Below are 20638 nucleotides of genomic sequence, written 5' to 3' on the forward strand. Positions count from 1 at the left end.
AAAAGAATAGTTGGTTATCTTTGAGGACATTGTAAGTGTCTGGTTTATTCAGTAGTCTGTTCTAGTTCTTCCTGCTTATCCTGTCTTAAAAATAAGTATAAAACGTAAAACAAGAGCAGCCCCTGCTCTTAACCTAGGAACTACCTGTCTTGCCCTAAGAAGAACATTTTTGCTTGTTTTTTTTTAATATAGTGAAAATAATAAAAAACAAGATGGTTTTGAAAAAAGAATGGTTATCTTGAGAGAAGTAGGGAACTTTGGTAAAGTTAAATAAGCATGTTGGTGTTTTTATAAATGCTTCATTAGAGATTACAGGTTGGAGCACATTGTGTTTGTCTTGTTCTGTCATCACTCTTTGAGAGTCCATAAGGAGAGGAAATTAACATGGTAGGCATCTCCTAGTCTCATCCTTCTGCAAGTCTTTTCAGAGATTGTAGTGACCTTGTTAAAGAGTATCAGGGTAAAGTTAAAACTACCTTGCTGTACACAGAACAACTCAGTGTGTGACTGCTGTTAGCCAGAGTTCCAGTTTCATAAAGCTGTCTCAGATCTCTGCCTTTTCTCAGCTCTCTGCCTTTGTATCTGGATTAATGCTTATCATTCAGTTCATAGGCCCAAAACCAATAGTCCTGCACTGTGGTTCACGCATGAAAATGTGTATTTTATTGGTTTTTACTTTCACTGGGTAGATCATGACATTAAATATACATTTGAATATACATTGTGATAAAATTGGAAATAGTTGTTTAATTCAGACTACTCAATTATTTGTGAGCCCTGGATTAGTTGCATTGGGACATTTTTGTCACTGGTCTTGATAGATGGTGAAGTTGGAGTGACTGTTCATAGCCTGAGCTTTCAGGTATGATGAAAGGAATTGTTCTCTGAACCGGTATAGGCCAGTTTGGGTTTTGAGCTTCTATGGTTATATTGTAAGCAGTGTCTGGTTGAGCACTAGTCTAGATTGCTTCCTGATAATGTAGACTCAAGATGGAGAAACATAGTTAATTTGGATGATGACCTTGTCATTTAATTTGTGTCCTTTGTGATTAATTAGCAGTTGTCTCTCGTTCTCTCTATAATGTGGAAAGGGCGTCAAGAAGAAATTTTGTGTTTCATATGGTTGCTATGTTAAAAAGAAAATTTAATACTTCATTAATATTGAAAAGCTTTGGCATTTTGATTTGTCCTAAATTTTACAACTAAAAATTTTAAATTATGTATGAGCAGATCTATGTTGTTTTACAAACAACCCTGTTTTTATAAGCAGAAAGTTTCCTAATAAGTAAAAAACCAAAATGAGTTTAGTTTTTTCTGTAATCAAAGAACTATGACTAGGTCACAAAAAAGACTAAGTAATTTTCAAAAGTGTTTGTTATTTCAGCTAAGTTTTCTTTTGTTTGGTTTAGATTTTATTATCACTTGGATTAATTTGAGATTCAATAATGAGGCTGTTGGACAAGATTCTACTTCTTAACCAATAAATGAAAATTAAGAACTGACCTTGAAACTTAAGCAAAGATAGGTCTTGCCTACCTGTGCCTACAAACACTGCATTCTGCCATTTCAAGTGCCTTTAATGGGAGTGTCTACCTCTAGATTAAAAACAAAAATTTTAACTCACCCATTATTTTTTAACTGTTAATTCAGTAGAAAAAGCTGAGCTCTAACAAATAAAAAAAAATTTATGTTGGCATATTCTTTACAAAAACAGCAGACCGAATGTATACCTAATAAGGCTATGTTGAATACTGGAATGCTTATCCCTTTAAATTATTACTGAAATACCTAAAAATACCTTCTTTATGAACGTTTGTAATGAATGTGTTTTGCCTGGATAAGAATAGCAAAGAGGATGTGTGTGGAGAAAGCAAGCGGCAGACAGTCCTGACCTTAGTGCTGGGCAGGGCGTACAGGCTCCCAGCAAGCTTGGCCACACTCCAGGTGACCAAGACACTAGCAAAGCAATGAGCGGACTGGAGCTTTGTTGCTGATCTAACTTGCAGCTTTGGTTAATGATTTGTTCTGCTTCTCAGAAGAGCCCTTAATGCAGAAGAGTTTGGACAAAGAACTAATATTGGTATCCTTTTGCGATGCTGAGTTTTCCTACAAAAAGCAAGCTAGAATTCAAGTTATAATTGTGACTGCCTGTGCCACCTCATGACCCTCAGCTAGCATCTGATTTCATCGAGGTTTTTCTGAGCATCTAGTTAACTTTATCCCTTGCTTAAGTCTGTAAAAGTCATTATGGATATTTTTATTGATGCTTTCTGTTGTAATATGAACCATCCCCTTCATGTGAGTATTCTAGCACATGACAATAGATGTGAAGATGGAGAAACTCAAATTGAACTCTTCCTTTGGTACAAGCAGATTGTTTGCTTTGCAAGCTCTTTCTTTTAATGTTGAATATTATTTTCACATTATTTTCATGTGAAGATAAAATTGTTTTCTCTGCTTTGTAAAACTGTAAGGGAGGGTTTTTCTCCATTGTGTTTTTAATAAACTATAAAGGCATTATTGCCTATGGCTATACCAAATAAAGCGTAGACTTGGGTGGTAAGCATGGGAGTCATGATGGCAACCATTTCTATGAAAGAACACAGTACATTCTCCCATTTGTTATCTGAGCATATCTTTAAACTGTTGTTAGTAGTTGAAGTGTGTGGGTGTATGTAGAAGACAAGGGTATACAAAATGAACTGAGGTGCAGGATAGCAAGGTTGAAAGTAGGCTGAAATTAAACTTTCCTTTCACCAGACTTCTGGAGTCACTGCCTGCTTGTGTGCATTTCACATGAATGGTGGTTTGCAAGTATGGATTCATTTACCAGCCCTGTGAAAGTTTGCAGTAGAGTGGTAAGAGGATTAACGTGCTAGTACCTGCCACCTACAGAAGAATCATGAAAGTTTATCATTTCCTATGCATTTCAGTTACTGGACCTTCTAAAGTGATTTTTATCATTTGCAGAATGATTCTGATCTTAGAAACCCAACAGCCATGGTTATGTAGGACTAGCTCCAAAAATGTTCGTTAAAGTCAAAACTTCAAAGTAAACTACCTGTGGCCACACATCAGTAATCCCAGAACTTAAGAACATGAAGCATGGAGATTGAGCATTTAAGGTCAACCTGTGAAACCATGTGTAAAACATGTGTTTGCATACACACACACACACACACACACACACACACACACACACACACACACACCGAGTCTAAATAGAAGCTGACAGACTGTTCCTTAAAATCTGAGAATAGTCCACACTCTGCTTGTATGAATAAAGTTTTATTGAAATATACTTATTCTTATTGGTCCAGGTTTTTTCTTTCTATAATGACAAATAGTTGAATTAGAGTGCATATGACCAACAGAGCCTCTACTGTTTGCTGTCTTGTCTTTGTCAATAAAATTTTCTATTTCTTAATTCAACTGGACCTGTATTTTACCCTTTAGATAAAACCATTTATTGAAATGGTGCTTTTACATGGTGAAATTTCATAGGAAAAATGGATGATTATGAACTTTTAAAATTTTCTTATTTAACTTTTAGCACATCTATGATCTATCTATCTATCTATCTATCTATCATCTATATATCTTATATTCCTTTAGATATAAACATTTTTGTAAAGCCCAACTGGGAAACTTCACTTTTTCCTTAAGTTACCTTGAGGATGTTTTTCAGTGTGGATCAATGGCACAGTGGGCAGGTAAACTTTTTCCTTTGGAAAATATTATAGAAATATGAAGTATAATTTTTATTCCTCTGAAGTAGAGAATATTGTGAAAATTTGCACATAAATTAAAAATAGCTTTAATATATACATGAATAGTAAAAGGTGTGAGAGTAAGAGTTATCAAGTGACATGTAAAAGCTACTGAAGCTAGTTAAATTCATCCGCGAATAGGGTTGAATTTCCCAAGATTGTGTAAACTGAACCTCACATATAGAAAGGAAGAAAGGCTTGGTCCAGAGGTAGTTCCGAGACTGACATATCAGAGGGCGGGAAATGAGAACATTGGTGATAAAGTTATCACTGGCCCAAATTATTTTGGTATATCTAGGCTTTCTTTGTGAAAATCTGAGTGCTACCGTGTGTCAGAGGTCCTTAAGTCACTCTTGAGCTCACAGTAATACTGACCTTAATATTCACATTTAGCCTTTTAAATTGTAACCTGCTAACCACTAACCCTGGCTTCTTTTATTCTTGTTGAAATAACAAAATCATTAGGCTTGAGAGCTTAGCTGAATTAACTTCCTTCCTCCCTTGCCCTTACCTTCCTCCCATCCATGCATCCATCCATCCATCCACTTACCCACCCATCAGCTCTCTAGCCTGATTTATAACTAGTTGGCTAAAATTGGTCTCAAATCTTTTATCAACTGCTATAGCTTCCTGTCCTTGCTATCTCAGAGCCATACTTATTTCCAGCTATGTGCAGGCACAAGGACAGGACCCTAGATACATTTAATTTCAGTCTACTTTCAACCTTGCTATCCTGCACCTCAGTTCATTTTGTATACCCTTGTCTTCTACATACACCCACACACTTCAACTACAGGAGGGACTCATGGGCCCTGCTCTCCAACAGGGACATGGCAACTGCTGTCCCTGTTCCCTCTTTCTTTAGCAGTGCATATACCTATATGATAAATGTAGTCCATCCACGTTTGTGCTCCTTCTAGGCCAAGCAATTTTTTTAAGATTAATTAATTAATTAATTAGTTATATGTGTGTACACTGTAGCTGTCTTCAGACACACCAGAAGAGGGCATCAGATTTTTGTTACGGATGGTTGTGAACTGCCATGTGGTTTCTGGGATTTGAACTCAGGACCTTTGGAAGAGCAGTCGGTGCTCTTAACCACTGAGCCATCTCATTAGCCCCCCGCAATGTGTTTTAATAGTTTCTGTAGTCAAGAAAGATGTGAAGAGGGAGAGAAGGCATTTGCATAGCATATATAAGGTGAGCTTTTGACGAACTGAAGTTTTTATGGTTGATACATAACTATGTTGTGCTTTTATTTATAGGAGATAATCTCAAGTAATTTATAAAAGGCCAGGGAGGCATGACCATAAGTGTTCAATGCTCAGGGTCTGAGGACAGTGAAGTACAGATGACTCTATAAGAGTGGATGCCATTTTCACTCTTGCATGTTTGCTTTCTTCAAGTTTGGACTTGCTTTGTTATTATAAAATGACATCTTTGTAATTAGAGTGATTAATGATGTGCCTTAGTGTTTATGGGTCCTAAGGTCAGGAGGTCTAAAGATGGCCATACTGTGGGAAATTTAGAGCTTACTTCATAGAAGATGAACCAGCTCTCTCATCTTTTCTGTATGGTTTTTATGAGTTAAATTTAGTTAGATGGGGTTAAGGAGACACACAACAATCAAAAGTAATGTAAATTAATCTTTATCCACATAGTTCTGTTGCCTGATTCCTTGTTCTTAAAGGAATTATCATGGAAGTTTATTGGCTATTTTTTTTTTTTTTTCGAGACAGGGTTTCTCTGTATAGCCCTGGCTATCCTGGAACTCACTCCGTAGACCAGGCTGGCCTCGAAGAACTCAGAAATCTGCCTGCCTCTGCCTCCTGAGAGCTGGGATTAAAGGCGTGTGCCACCATGCCTAGCTTATTGGCTACTTTTTAAAGATAAAAGCAATATTGGAAAATGCTCTAGGTAAAAATATGACTTAAATATCTGCCATTGGGTGTTGAGAGTTGCAGTTTTGTGAGATTCTTTTGAGTCTAATCCATGACTGAGCTATTGCTAGTTTATGATCATTCCTTTATATTCTTTATTCTAACTAGAACACCACAGTTCTAGATTTTATTTTTTTTAGTTCTAGATTTTTAATAGGTCTCTTATAACTGCAAACTCCTTTCAACTGTTAATCTGGAAGCTCTGAAACTGGTTATACTGATTCAGGGATTTCTGTTTCAGATACTGCTTTTATTTAAAAAAAAAAAAAAAACCTAATAAATACAACTTTCAAAAGCTTGTTGTAGCCACAGGGACAGCTTTGTTCTTTGCATTCCATATACCAGGGATAGACTCAGCTAAGGCAGTGGTATCTCACTATCCAGGCTCACTCTCATCAGGCCTTCCCACTAAGGAGAGAGAACAATAAGCTAATTGTTGGGCCATGGCACTGTGCCATTGTCAGGGCCTCAGCAGACTGGAAGACTGTGCAGACTAACCCTGCACAGGAGGGACTCACGGGCCCTGCTGTCCAAAGGGAGAGGCAGTATTTTATGATTTGTTTTTTAATCCTTATACTACAGTTTCTAAATAGTCATTTGTTTAAATGCCTTAAATTTACTCTTTTCCAGGTAATCTGTGACAGTGCTAAAAGAGGAAATGCTTACTGTTTGTCAAACTTAAAGTTATTTTTCATATTCATATGTTAGGGCTTTCTCCACAGACAATACTGAATACATATATTCATCGATATATTTGATAAAGGAAATAGAATTTCCTTCTTTTGGCGTAATCAAATTATGCTTCTTACAAGGCACCCTGGGTATCTTATTAAACATAAAGTTTAAGAGAGTACTAGTGAGACAAGAAAGATAATTTGTATAACCAAATTTTTTTAGATTATTCACTATAAAGTTTTATGGTTGCATATTATATTTCTTTCCCTTAATTTTATCTGCTACTCCTGGGAAATTTAAGTAAACATTTCAGACATTGCAAAGATCTATTCATTCTTTAGATATTTATTTTAAGTGATGATTCCCAAGTCTTACCCTCAGCTCTAGAGAATTATTCCCAAATAACAATCTGCCTTTCACATATGTGCGTATGGCAATCTATAGAATTTTCTTTAGGGATTTTAAGGCTTGTGATTGAGATGATGTATAACTTGGACCTTCAAGTTTTTCCATATATCTTTTATAATAGAAGGCTTTATTTAAATTACTACAAGGTAGTTCTATGAAATAAGCTTTGAGAAAGTTTTTCTTATTATAAAAAACACATATTCATTGTATATAGTAGGTACTGGAAAGAGAAAAAAAAGTATCATTTAAATAGAACCTTTCCTAAAATATTGCTAACAGTATTGGTGTTTTTTAGGTACATCACTAACATTATAGGAAGCATTTTATCATACAGTACCAAAATGAAAAATTGTTTTGAGAAGGATTTTAGGGGTAAAAAAGGGAAACTTTATTGACCTAACCTACAAATTTACTTGGAAGGCAAAGTAAAGCATATTAACAGAGCCATTTTAACAGAATATTCCAAATTTTTGATGAAAATTTGAATGTCAATAAATACTCAGCTGTCACATGATGCTAAGGATATAAGCACTATTAGAATATATTGGCAGATAAGAAAACTTTCCTTGGAATATAATAATTCTGTGGTTCATTTTGTGTTTAAAACAAGGGAGCTGACTTTTATTGCACTTTGTGGTGTATCAGCTGTTTCATTTGGCTGGTAATTATATGCCGATCTATTTTTCCACACAGTAAGATGTTTGTGTAATGGACCCACCCTGGGATCTTTGAGTACATGTTGCCAGCCTTCCTAACATGCTTATCTTCTTGTGAAGCCTTGTCACAAGGCAAATAGGCTGTGTTCTGATTTTTTTCTGTAAGTTCAATTTTTTTCAAACACTACATTTATAGAACATACTTTAATAAAGTGTTTAGATTCATTGTTAACATAATAAGTTGTGGGACAACAAAATTAGTGAAAATATAGTTCTGTGCCTTTGTGTTGCTAACACTACTTAGAGTAGAGGGAACTCTATAAAAATGAAGGGATTTGCTTTCATATATGTAGGGTATCTATATTCATTTTGAGTGTGGCAGCCTGGTAACTGTTCATAGATATGTTCATAGATATTTGCTTGCTCACTGTGATGCTAAGGATTGGACCCAGGCCCTTGCTCATGGTGGGCGAGCTGAACTACACCCCAGTCATATAGCATGACCTTTGTTTACATTGCTAGACATGCTCCAGGAATCTTAATGCATCCGGATGAAAAAGGATATTGGTTTCTCTATTTTGGCAACCTTTCAGTAATGTCTTGGGTGGTTTTAATGAGTAGATCCTTTGCGATTAAAGTGGACCATGAAATTCCAAGGAAGATTCCATTGCTCTGGACTTGAACTTGTTCTTTGTTGAAATAACCCTGCAAGCTAAAGAGAAGTTGTTTGGGAGAACACATGGAAAGTTATGCAACGCTACAGGGTATAACCTGTACTAGAGTAGCTGAGTGTTAGTATCCACTGTGGCCTTTCTTTAGGCTAGTCAACTATTCTGTTGGTGCTTGTAGTGAGATTATTTGTTACTGGAAAATTTAGTTGCAGCTAAAATGTTAATTAGGGTTCATTGCTAGGATATGTTTATTCAGAGACCTACTGTCCTAGGTTATTTGTGATCTGTTGTCTATATAAAACAACTTCATGTTTTATATAATAAAATTATTATAAATTACTATTTACCTACCATTCTTACATTCTTCAAATTCCACTCTGATGAGGCATTAGCTAGCTCTTGGCAAACTGAAAAATAACACACAGTGAAGAAATAGAGAAGGGGTAGGAGGGGAGGAAAGGGAGGTCAGTTTGATCAAAACACTCTATACATGGATACTGTTCTCAACTGGTCCGGTCCTTTAAACGCATAAAAGAACACCTGAAAATCAAGGAACTACCGTAGACCAATACCAAATAACAATTCTCAATTGTCAGTAGAGACAGATACCATACTATAAAGTATCACAGCATGGAGCGCAGCTCTAATCCTAAGCAATTTACTTGATCTCTGTAGCTCCTGTTTTGAAAGGTAAAGATAATCATAGCTTTATTTTGTAAGAGATAGTTGCTCTAAACCAATTATTGTTACTGTATAGAGCACCATACCAAAAAAGGCACCCAGACAAAAATAAGAACGGGTTAAAAGTAACAATCCACTTGAAATACAAGTAGTCGTCACATGCCTGGAGTTTTGTCAGACTTTCCTTGATCTTTCCCTTGTACATTCATTGCTAGTAATGTATTACCTGATGGTGTTGCACTGACATATGGATGAAAACAGGACACGGTGTTGCTTTTAGTCAAAGTGTTAACCTGGTGAATTAATTGAACTTAGACTTTTGTATGATATAGTAGTTACTTTTCTCAGTGCTCTGACACACTACATTAGCAAAAACCAGTTTAGGAAGGAAGAGTGTATTGTGGCTCACAGTTTAAAGGTAGGGGAAGGTAAGGTGGCCAGAGCTTGAAAAGCTGGTCTCATTACATCTAACCAGGAATCACAGGTGATGGCTTCCTGCACTTGGCTTATTTTCTGTTTTTGTTGGGTCTAGGACTTCTGCCCATGGGATGATGCTTCCCATAGTCACAAGGTCTCTTCCCACCCTCATTTGTCCTAAGCTAGGTAATCTCTCACAGATGTGCTCAGAGGCATGTCTCCTAGGGGATTCTACTCTAAAGTTCACAGGTGATAGGCATCAACTTGTATGGTGTTTACGAATATAAAGTAAATTACTTTATTAAGGGCCTTAGTTCCGTCTAAATATAATTGTTAACTTTCAGAGAGAGACCACCATCTGTAGATGTTCTCGTGAATGTTAGGAGAAAAACACAGCTACTACTGGAAATCAAGATTCAGGATCGGGAAGTTGTGCTCATTTACTTTTAATGTGGGATTGCCTTAACTTAAGTTAAAAGCATAGGTACAAAGCAAACAGAACTTGTATTTTTTTTTTTTTTCTCTTCATCTGAGCTTGTAGAACTAGAAAGAGTGGTAAACTTTTCAGTGTATACGAACAAATATTGGATTTTGTAACACTGACTTCTAATTACATGAGCTAATTAGATCAATCCAAACATTCCAGAGGTAGGATCTCTGAGTTAGAGGCCAGCCTGATCTACAGAGTGGTCTCCAGGATAGCCAGGGTTACACAGAGAAACACTGTTTCAAAAAAGAGCCAAAAAATTGTGAATAATGAAAACTGATTTATAAAGGTATTAATTCTGGTTATTTAATATCTTAAAGTACGTAAATAGTAAAATTCTGAGGATGACATTTGTAAATTGCAAGAGGGTCAGGATTTCTTTTCTTCTTTCCCCTCCAGAGCTTCAGCTGCAGCCAAGACTGAGCCGGTTACCGTCCAGAAGGTATGTTTCGTTCAGCATCCCTAGACTCAGTACACCTGGAGCCATTGTTCTTGCTGTTCTTGTCCCAGGTCATAAAATGTTTAGTTTACAGTCTCAATACAGTTTTACTTGTTCTTTCCCATAAGGAACAAAGAGGGAAGTAGAAACCAGAACTTACAAAGTTACAATATTAGTCAGGGTTCTTCAAAGGGATAGTACTTACAGAACAGATGTATATGTATATGTAAATGCATATGTTCCAAAGGAGATTTGTTAGAATAGCTTACAGGCTATAGCTCAGCTAGTCCAGCAATAGGTAGCTACCAAATAGTGGATCCAAGAATCCAGTAGTTGTTCAGTCCATAAGGCTGCATTTCTCAGTCGTCTTTAATGTACACTAGAATCTGGAAGAAAGAGGCTCTAATGCCAGAAAAGGAATGGACTTTCTAGCAAGGCCAAAGCAAAACAGGCAAAGAGAAAAAGTTTCCTTCTTCCATGTTCTTTATACCATCAGAAGGTGTGGCCCAGAATAAAGGGCTCTCTCCACCTCAAAAGATCTGGACTAAAAGCGCTTCTGCTTCTGTTTTAGTTAACTCTAGATGTAGTCAAGTTGACAACCAAGAGTACCCATCACGTTACTATTTTAATTTTTATGAGACATTATTTCCAAGCCCCTACACTGTCAATGATGCATGTCCAAATTCCTTTTGTATTTATTTTTAATGTTTTTATATTTACCCACCTATTTTCTAAAAACCATTATAAGTACCCAAAATGAATATCAGCCTGTTCCATTGTGTTCTTAGATTAGGTTATTGGCAAATGCCCTCTTTTTCATCCTATATCCTCATATTATCGCAAGCCAGTTTTTCAGTGATTGATTCATACTCTTTGAAGTTTTTTTTTTTTTTTTTCTTATTTTTTGGCAGAGCATTCAGCTGTTCACTTGATTGACTTCTTTCAGTCCTAACTTGTTATCGCCTATTTTCTTGTAATTAAGCACTGGGCTTACCAGCATATATTTTCTTAAAGATCTGATCTGATTTTCTTTTGGAATGGTAGAGTGAAAGTGGTTTTTTTGTTTTGTGTTATAGAAATATAATCTTATTTTGAAGGAGCAAACATTGAATATGAGTCCAGATAGTTTTACTAATTCTGGTGATTTTTAGAGGAACTGGTCTTTCCTATTAGTCTTTGGCTCCTGGCAATGAGGAAATATATAAGATCATGTTTTTTCTAATGAGGCTTAAACATTTTATTTTGGAAAAGAGGAAAGAATTTTATTTTATCTCTGAATAATATCTTAACACACCCAGGGAGGAAAACAGAGTGGATCGTAGGAACAACACAGGTTGATTGTTCTTTGCTTGTCTGTTTTACTCATAATAGCTGTCTGACACATACTCTTGAGTTAGGTGAGTTTTCTTAATTGAAGAGTTTAAAACTTAGTACATTTCATGACTCAAGTAATTACACTGTGGAGAGAAACAAAATATGTTGGAAAGATGGAATTATAATTGAGGCTTTGGGTATTTTAAAAATAAAATCTTTCAGTTAGTAGTAGTTTGTTTATATGGAGTAAAATTATTCATTTAAAATATATCTAAGTTGACATTTAACGAAGGCCTGTAGGATATTTTTGCTGTTTTTTTTCTGCTGTTTTTAAGTATTTTGGAATGTTAATTTTTATAAATGAAAATGTGTTTCTTGTATGCAGTAGGTAGTGTATGCATGATGAGATCAGTTAGAATGCATGCTATGCTATCTCAACTCATTGTTTTTCTTGAAGACATATTTGAGCTGCTAACATAGTGTTTGTCCTTTTAAAATCGGCTATATGTTTATGCACTTAATATATATTTGCATGTGTTTGGTGTGTTTTTGTATATTTTTATTTTTATTTCACATAGGGTGAACCTAAGGAAGTAGTTAAGCCTGTGCCCATTACATCTCCTGCTGTATCCAAAGTCACTTCCACTACCAACATGGCCTACAATAAAGCACCACGGCCCTTTGGTTCTGTGTCTTCACCAAAAGTCACATCCATCCCATCACCATCGTCTGCGTTCACCCCAGCCCATGCCGCCACTTCATCACATGCTTCCCCCACACCCGTGGCCACTGCCACTCCCCTCCACCTCTCTGCATCCGGACTGCATGTTAGTGCCAATCTTAGTGCTGACCAGTGTTCATCTCCACCAAACACTGGTAAACCTGCAGTTAATGTCCCACGGCAGCCCACAGTCACCAGCGTGTGTTCCGAGTCTGCTCAGGAGCTAGCAGAGGGACAGAGAAGAGGATCCCAGGGTGACATTAAGCAGCAAAATGGGTAGGTGGTCCAGGGTGGTTTCTGTTCTTTTCAAAACTCTTCTTTCAGGTAATTTTTAGGAAACAATGTCCTTTCTCTTCAGCCTTTCTTTGAAGGAAGACGAAGTTCTATTTGCTGCACTAACAGTGGCTTTCATTTATTTACAAATTACTGTACAAAGCAGTTACAAGTTAATCAGAACTTGATTATGCATTTTGGTATGTTCTGAGCATGTAACATACTCTACAACTCTGCCCTCCATGGTCCTACAGTGTTGAGCAGTTGGCACTTATAATGCAAGGCAAATCTTCTATTTTTGTTTCTCAAAATTTCCTTTTTTTTTTTTTATCACCAAAGGTTTAAGCAGTATGATTGTAATTGTTCTTAGTATACCCACACCTCCTTAAGGAGAGAGGAAATGAGTTTGTATTGATCTTTTCCCTCCAGGAAGTAGTCTAGAAAACTGAAAACAAATCACTTCTGATTCAAGTATCTGTATAAGGCAGCTTAGAGCATTTAGGGATTACATTTTAAAAACTGTTTTGAGCATATTAAACTATTCAAAGCCCCAAGTTTTATTGTTGCATATATGTTTTCGTAGCCATTATTTCTAGGTAGCTAATTTATTTCTTTTAGGTGAAGTTATTTGCAGGCAAAATGATCTATGTACAATTTTGGTTGGATTTGTTGTGACAAAATGTACTTTTAAAGGGAAATACTATGCACTTGTGATGGGCTTTGCCAATGCAAGTCTCCAGGATATTTATAATTAAAATAATTGTGTATAGACCCATTCTGAGAGATCTAACCCCTCTGGAATGTTAACTCTCGTAATGAAGAGGATGTGCTTTCTGTAATGTTGTTGCCATGACAGCTCCTGGGCTTTCAAAGAGGAGGTGGCAAGGCTCCAGGCTGCTGTACAGGGAGCAAGAAGAGCCACTGGTCGGTTATGTGTGGCTCTGTGGTTGTAGTTTTTTGTTTGTTTGCTTTTTAAGTATTGATATAGACAATGAAGTTAATTAGTGCCCTTTGAAGAATGTTATGTCTCCTTTATCCAAGGAAGAGAATATGTTTGTATGTTTGGCTGTATTTTTGTTGTATGTCTGTTTTTTGACAATAGATACTAGAATAATAAAACTAGGCAATCAGATGTTGCCTCTCGAATGCTTTTCCACAGCAAATGGAAGCACACATTTACTGTATTTATTAAATTCTAGTTTGAGTAGACAGAAAGTTGATTGAAGTTGACATGTCTTAACTAAAACCTTTTCATACTTCTGGAAATTTTATAACCCAGTATTTTTGAGGTAAACGAAAAGTGAAGTTTTAGAAAAGTATTGAGCTTACAGTGGGCTTCAATTTGTGCTTGCTGGACATTTCCTTAGTAATTGAGGTCGAGATGAATTAGAGCTTATTTCAGGCAGATCTGGCGGTGCTATAGTTCCAGGACCTTGGTGGCAGCTTCTTAATGAGTCTGCAAGTATTCATGCAGCACATGCCTGGTGTTCAGCACAGTATAAAACTGAGGATAAAGGGGATTATTACATGTTTTGCATCATTAACAAGCAAGCTACTGCTTTGCATTGGCAAACTGAAAGTGTTTAAAAATAGCTTGATTTCAAATGCTGTCCAGATGTTAGGACAGTAAGAACACAGTTTGGTGTCTGACTAATTCTAAGGTGGACATGAAGTGGGGTTTTTTGTTACTGCATTTCGATTGGAGAAGTAAACAGCCACATACTTGACTAGTCAGTCATGGGATTTCCTGAAGAGTTAGTGTTTTGTGGCATTGATGAGCACTTTCTCCATAGCACGTGTGTTGTCCTGTTTCTGTCAGATGTTTTACTGGTAGGTATCCCAGATTTTTATGACATCAGTAAAACAAACCTCTTGTAAACTTCAGAGCTATTACTCTTTATTAATTACTTTTAAAATAGCACACACCAATGACCAAACGTTTAAAAGTTTAAGAGGAGACAGTTAGTAAATGGCTGAGTTGTCTTTCCCTCAAAGCATCTAGACTGCTATTTTTTAAGTGATTTGAAATGACTGGCTAATTTGCCAGTTCTCTGAGTATCCCACCCACATTTGTGTTGAATCAACAAACTAAAGACAAAAGCAAGGGCTTATTGCATCATTATTAAGATAGAAACTAGCTATTCCCTGTATAGTAAGAAGTCTGGCTAGCATAGTGATAGTTGTGAGAGTAACTGTTAGCAGCTACATAACTGTTCTTGTAACTAACAATGATCAAGGCATTTTAAAAGAAATTTAAATATTCCTTCTGTGGATAAATTATTGCCCTTGGCATGCTGCTCCTCTCTGCTACACTTTTACTCCATGAAGAACAGAACAGGGTTTACATTCCTGACTGGAAACAAGCTGCCTTACACGAAATAGATTAACTGATTTGCGATTCACTGTCCACATGTCCTGCATTATAATGTGCCACTGCTCTCAGGAGGTAAGTTCTTTTGTGTATCCTCCATTAATTTCAATTTTCTTTGGCTGCAACATTAACAGTTTGTATGTGGTGTTTTGAAGAATCAGCCTCAAAAGATGCAAACATTAATGGTGTATTCAAATAATGGTTTAAAATGCTTTTCTCTTTACAGAAAACACACGTGACAAAGTTAGTATCTACATTACTGGAAAGCAGATATGGTGATTTATATATGAATAAACAGCATGAGTGCTCAGTTTTTGCAAAAATTAACTTAATTTTGCAAAAGATTTGTAATTTAGAAAAACAGTGTTGTCAGTAAATTTGGTTTGCATTGCTGTTTTAGTGAATTGCCTTATAGTAGTTGTTGCATTGCTAAAGCTTTGTAAGCTGTGTAAGATGGGTTAGGCTTGCTGTGCAGTGGCTAAACATTGAAATGCTTGGAGAAATTAATCCTGATCAGTCAGTCAACAGTGTTACAAGACAAAGATAAACCAAAAATTTTACCAGTAGTAAATAGTATACTAAAGCGGAAGTATTTCCAAATTGATATCAAAAGCCAGTTATTTCCTATATAAAATAAAAACCTTTTTGATTTTTTGGAGTATTATGTCAGGTTTATATATCTCTGTGTAGTGTGTTTGTTTATATGTCAGTTTTGGAGGGTTGATATATTTTAAAATTACTCAAAAGACATAGTTAACAATTTGCTAAATGTTTCAGTCAGTAGGTATAGACATTGAAAAACATGGCATTTTTGTTTTTCTTAATTCATACTGACAGGAAACTGACTAGTGATGACTATCTTAAAAACTAGATTAGAATTGAGTTGTTGTAACAACAGCTTAGTATTTTTGTATTAATTGTGCTGTGATTATTCTGAATATATAGAGAAATTTCTTTTATTAATACACCACAGTAAAGTCTCTTTGGAAACAGAAAATGTCTATCGTAAGACATATTAAAGAGAGTTAGCTGTTGAATTGTTAGAACACCTTCTTTCTAATTGCCTATAATCTACTTATTAACCTCAGCATATTAATTAGTAAGCTCCTCAGATAAGGTGAATTATTGTCAATTTTAAATTAACTGATTATACATAAAAACTGGCTAGTTAGTAGGCTGTAGTGTAGCACATAATTTGTTTGAAAAAAAAAAAGAAACATGTCACTTGAAATAAAAAGAATGGAAACATTTATATTAAATAGATAGGCTCAGAGCTCACAATTCAGATCCATTAAGTTGTGGGCTATTACTCTGTATTTTACAGTGTTTCTAAATACTTGATAACAATCCAATTTTAGCTGAGTAACCAGGAATATATTTTCTTGTCACATGTCTTCTATGGGACATAGAAGATTTGATTTGATTGATCCTGAGCCAACTTTGGCTGTGCCCCCCCACCCCCACACACACACCTTATGTCACCTGTTGTTACTCAGATGTCTTTCTGTCATTTTGATTTGGTGTCTACTTCTGGAGACCGCAGACTCAAGTTGTGATTCTACCTGCGAGTTAATATGCTTCGGCTACACTTCGAAAGCACTCTTCTTGAGTACTTGTGGAATATTTGCTCCTACCAAAAAGTTTTTGTACTGCTTTCAAATACTTTACACATAAGTACTTGTAAAAAGTCTCAAGGGCAGGCAGATCTTACTGTTGAAGAAAATGAGCCTTTTGTAGACGTACGCTTCCCATAACATTAGAAATGGACCTCTTAGCTAATACATGTTATCTGACTTTCCCATGGTCATTGCTACATATGAAGCATGTCTGTTTGAGCACATTTTATAAAATATATAAAAGTATTTGTTGACTATTCCAATTGATCTCTTTAGGTTTAAATCAGTCAACTACCTGCTCATGGCCTTCACCACAGAACATTGCCTCCATAACTTCCTGCTAACACAAAACATTTCCTCTAACTCTTAACTGTTGGAGTAAACAATTATGTGTAGGAGATGATGTTGCAAGTGATACTGCTGCAGGGTGGTGCTGAGAATGCTTTACTGTAGCAGTTCTCAACCTGTGGATTGCAACTTTTGGGGGTGGGCTGGGGTCAAACGACCATTTCCCCAGGGTTGTCTAAGACCATAGAAAAATACAAATACCTATATTATGGTTCATAACAGAGGATAAATTATAGTTATGAAGTAGCTATGAAAATAGTTTTATGGTTGGGGTCACCACAACAGGAGGAACTGTGTTAATAGGGTCACAGCATTAGCAAGGTTGAGAACTACTACTAACCCTGTGAGAAAAGAAGGGCGAGTACAGGGGATCACCTTATTGCTGTGTTCACTCATTTAGTGGGATGGAGCCCTCTAATCTGTTTATGCTGAATCAGCATGTAGAAATACATAGCTCTGCCCAGTTTTAACATTAAAGCTGCTATGTAGTTTGTTTATAATGCATTTCTACTCTGACTAAATGTTATTGCATAGTCGAAGAACCAGCATGTTCGTTGACATAGCAATATAGGATTTACACTTGGTTCTCTATCTCTAATGGAACACAGATCCATTTGTATTTCATAATTTTGCCCATGTTAGGCTATGTGAATAAACTGTATTTTAACATTTTCCCTTTTCAGGTATTAACCGAGTTCATTTACCACATCAAATCAGATATTTCTTTTTGAGCAGTAATTCTATCCCCTGTAATACAGAACTATGTAATTCCCACATATTACTTCTGATCTTCCTGGTGGTGGTCATGTGTACAAGGGAGAAGTGTTAACATTGATAAAGAACCCACTACTCCTAGTCTGCTGTCCTTTTTACATTTTCATCAATGGCTATGTGAGAAAATTTTAGGGTAACATTCTCTTATGAAATCAGGATGATTTATGGAAAGAGATTTTAGTTGCTATTGTTTATTTCTATAATGTGACACTGAACAGTTTCATTTCTGATTTTAAAATCCATTCTTTAGCTGATTTCTAAATGATACTTCAGATTGTACTTTATTATGTGTGTTTATAGAAAATAAGAGTGAGTTCATACCAACCAAAATAATTTTTCTAAAAACCTAGGCATTAAAAACACATTACATGGTTCTTCCTTGGTATTTAGGAATTAGGACTTGAACTAACATTAATTCATAAAGTTGTTGTCAGTGTTTTGTGGGGAAAAACACATCTGTTAAACTGTTGTCCTTTTAGTAGCAGTGAAAGAGTTTTGGCTAACATGGTGCCTACTTGTCTGTGTTTCCATAATTATTTTGAAGCATGGTGTTTGTGTGCTATCTCTTAAATTGTTTTGGATTCTGCTGTTTCATTTTTTTTTATCTTTCTTTCTCTCCTTTGTTTGTTTGTTTCCTATCTCCTCATCTGTGCTTTCCGTCACCCTGGGAGTGTCTTCCCTGTCACATCTTTATTGTGTGTACTCTCTCTCTTCCAGTAACCCTGGCACTGTGTAAGTACCTACCTGATGGTTTGTCTTGTAATTTTTACCATTTTCTCTCTAACTCTCAACTTACCGTCCCACTAAATATTCTTAGGATCATTGCATTGCAAGAATTTTTAAATGTGTTGAGGAGTATTTGGCGGGGGCAACTTTTCACACTAGAAGCCTTTATGTGAATCCATAGTAATGTTTGGGATGCCCTCATCCCCGCAGTAGAAAATGTTAGTAAAACTCACTGAAGGGAGCGGAGTGGCAGCACTCCAAGCAGCATGCCCTAGAGTTAGAGATGTAATTTAGGCATCCCTTTTTTAGTGTTGTTTTAAGAAAGAACTAGGGATGACCTTCCTAATTTTGAAGGTCTATATTCTGAAATAAATTACTTGCTCTGTAAAGTTCAATTTTTCTTCTATTTTCAAATATTTAAAGTATCTTAATTTTAAAATTCTTTAAATGTAAAATCATTAATATTTTTATCATAATCATCCTATTAAATTTTCATAGTGAGGAAGTACTAGATAAATGTTTAGAAATGCTTTGTTATTTAGACCGAGACTTTGATGCTGCAGTGGTAATTGCCATGTGATATATGATATGTGATTTAGTTTCTGTAAACATGTCATGGTGACTTCATGGTATTATGTTATTATTCTTTGTATCTTACCTTGAAGCCATTGTATCATGTCTTTATAGATGGAACTCATACAGAGGCTATAGCAAGTCATATTTACAAGATTCTATATTCCATCCCCATCAGTGCGTAGGCTGGGTATGATGGCAAACACCTATAATTCACTACGTATAATTCTAGTGCTGGAGAAATGGGAGCAAGTGGATCAGGGTTAGAGGATCAGCCTGAGTCACCTGTCAAGTATTGAGATCAGCCTGGGCAACCTGAGAACCTATCTAATAAAAGAACTTATACTTATTCACCACTCCCTTAATTTTTATGCTATATTAATAAAAACATAAATGTTCTTGGCAAACTCAGTATTTAAATGTCATACTTTTCTTGTCTTTGGCATATAGGATCAAACTTAATTCTCACAGTACCACTTTATGTAGTATGGTTTTCTTTGTTAATGTAAAATCTGCTGCCCAGTGAGATGGACCTGTCTAGAATTGCAGTTCCAACGAGTGATGGTGGCAGTGTTTCCACCTTGGTTCCTTAGAGAAATTGTACATCTTCACTGTGCTGACCTAGACCACAGCTCTGTTTAGGACGGAAGATGCTGTAAATACAACTGAGAAAGTTGTAGAAATAACATTTATGTCCCTTTTCAAAATTATAGTTGAAATTACTAGTTTATCCATATAAACCATTCTTGGTTCTGGAGCCTAGTAAATATACAATAATCTAATTTGTGAAAGCCAATCCATTATAACATTCTAGAAGAAATATTCATTTATAATGGCTAAATCATAGTTCATATTATTTTATATGACCCAGTGTGAATATCACAAGTAATTTCAAATTGTTGGATTTTTATTGCTGTAGGCTTTCCATTTTCTGTTTTCCTTATTCTTTTTCTTTCCTTTTCTTCATGTTGGGATTCTTTCTTCTGCTGCCTCCTTCTGTCACTTAAAAGGAAAATTCCACCTAAACGGTAATCTTTGTTTTTAGTATAACCCTTTAGCACAGTTTACTCTAACCTATACATGTATTTACTACTATGTTTATTTAGAAGGGTATTTTAATTAAGTATATTACACAAACAAATTATGTATATAAAATATTCAGAATAAAATATATAATTGATAGTTTATCAAAGAATATGTTTTATCATCAGTGCAACTTAAATTGTAATTACGGTTTTCCCCTTTTTTTTAGCCCACCAAGAAAACATATTGTGGAGCGCAACACGGAGTTTTATCACATACCCACTCACAGTGATGCCAGCAAGAAACGGCTGATTGAGGACACTGAGGACTGGCGCCCCCGGACTGGAACGACTCAGTCTCGTTCTTTCCGGATCCTTGCCCAGATCACTGGGACTGAGCATCGTGAGTGAGCTTCTAGAGATTGTTGGAGGGGAACGCTTAGGCTCTCAAAGTAATATTTAGACTTATCAGCAGTTACAGAGAACAGTCCTGGCAAAGGCTGCTTTTAAATTATGTTGTACAAAAGTAGATTCCAGTCCAGGGAATCGCACTGAAAAGAGGGGCATACTAGCCAGTGTAATGATGATATGGATTTGTTTTAGTTGTCTATAAGGATATAACATTTGACATTCATACAGATAATTATGTAAGGGATTTTGAAGTTAAAAATTTTAAAGGTTAATTTTGGATCTTATTTATGTTGCAGTGACAGAATCTGAAAATGACAATACGAAGAAGGCAAAGTAAGTTCTCTC

General features: G+C 35.9%; 1 protein-coding gene across 15 annotated transcripts in view; it reads left to right on the forward strand.

The window, feature by feature from the left end:
• Pdlim5 (PDZ and LIM domain 5) overlaps positions 1-20638 on the forward strand; it is a 159453-nt gene that overhangs the window by 74751 nt on the left and 64064 nt on the right. For 4 of the 15 annotated variants that reach the window (XM_085835472.1, XM_085835473.1, XM_021157645.3 and 1 more), the window contains exons 4-7: positions 10105-10147; positions 12037-12455; positions 20113-20285; positions 20590-20626. In XM_085835472.1, coding sequence (XP_085691598.1) covers positions 10105-10147; positions 12037-12455; positions 20113-20285; positions 20590-20626 — 672 coding nt within the window. Of the gene's footprint in view, positions 1-10104; positions 10148-12036; positions 12456-18278; positions 18294-19870; positions 19889-20112; positions 20286-20589; positions 20627-20638 lie in introns of all 15 variants that reach the window. The other 11 variants (XM_085835474.1, XM_085835478.1, XM_085835479.1 and 8 more) reach the window with 5 other exon arrangements.

The sequence above is a fragment of the Mus caroli genome, unplaced genomic scaffold, assembly GCF_978045245.1.
Source record: "Mus caroli unplaced genomic scaffold, Mus_caroli_1 scaffold_3, whole genome shotgun sequence".
Lineage (NCBI taxonomy): Eukaryota > Metazoa > Chordata > Mammalia > Rodentia > Muridae > Mus > Mus caroli.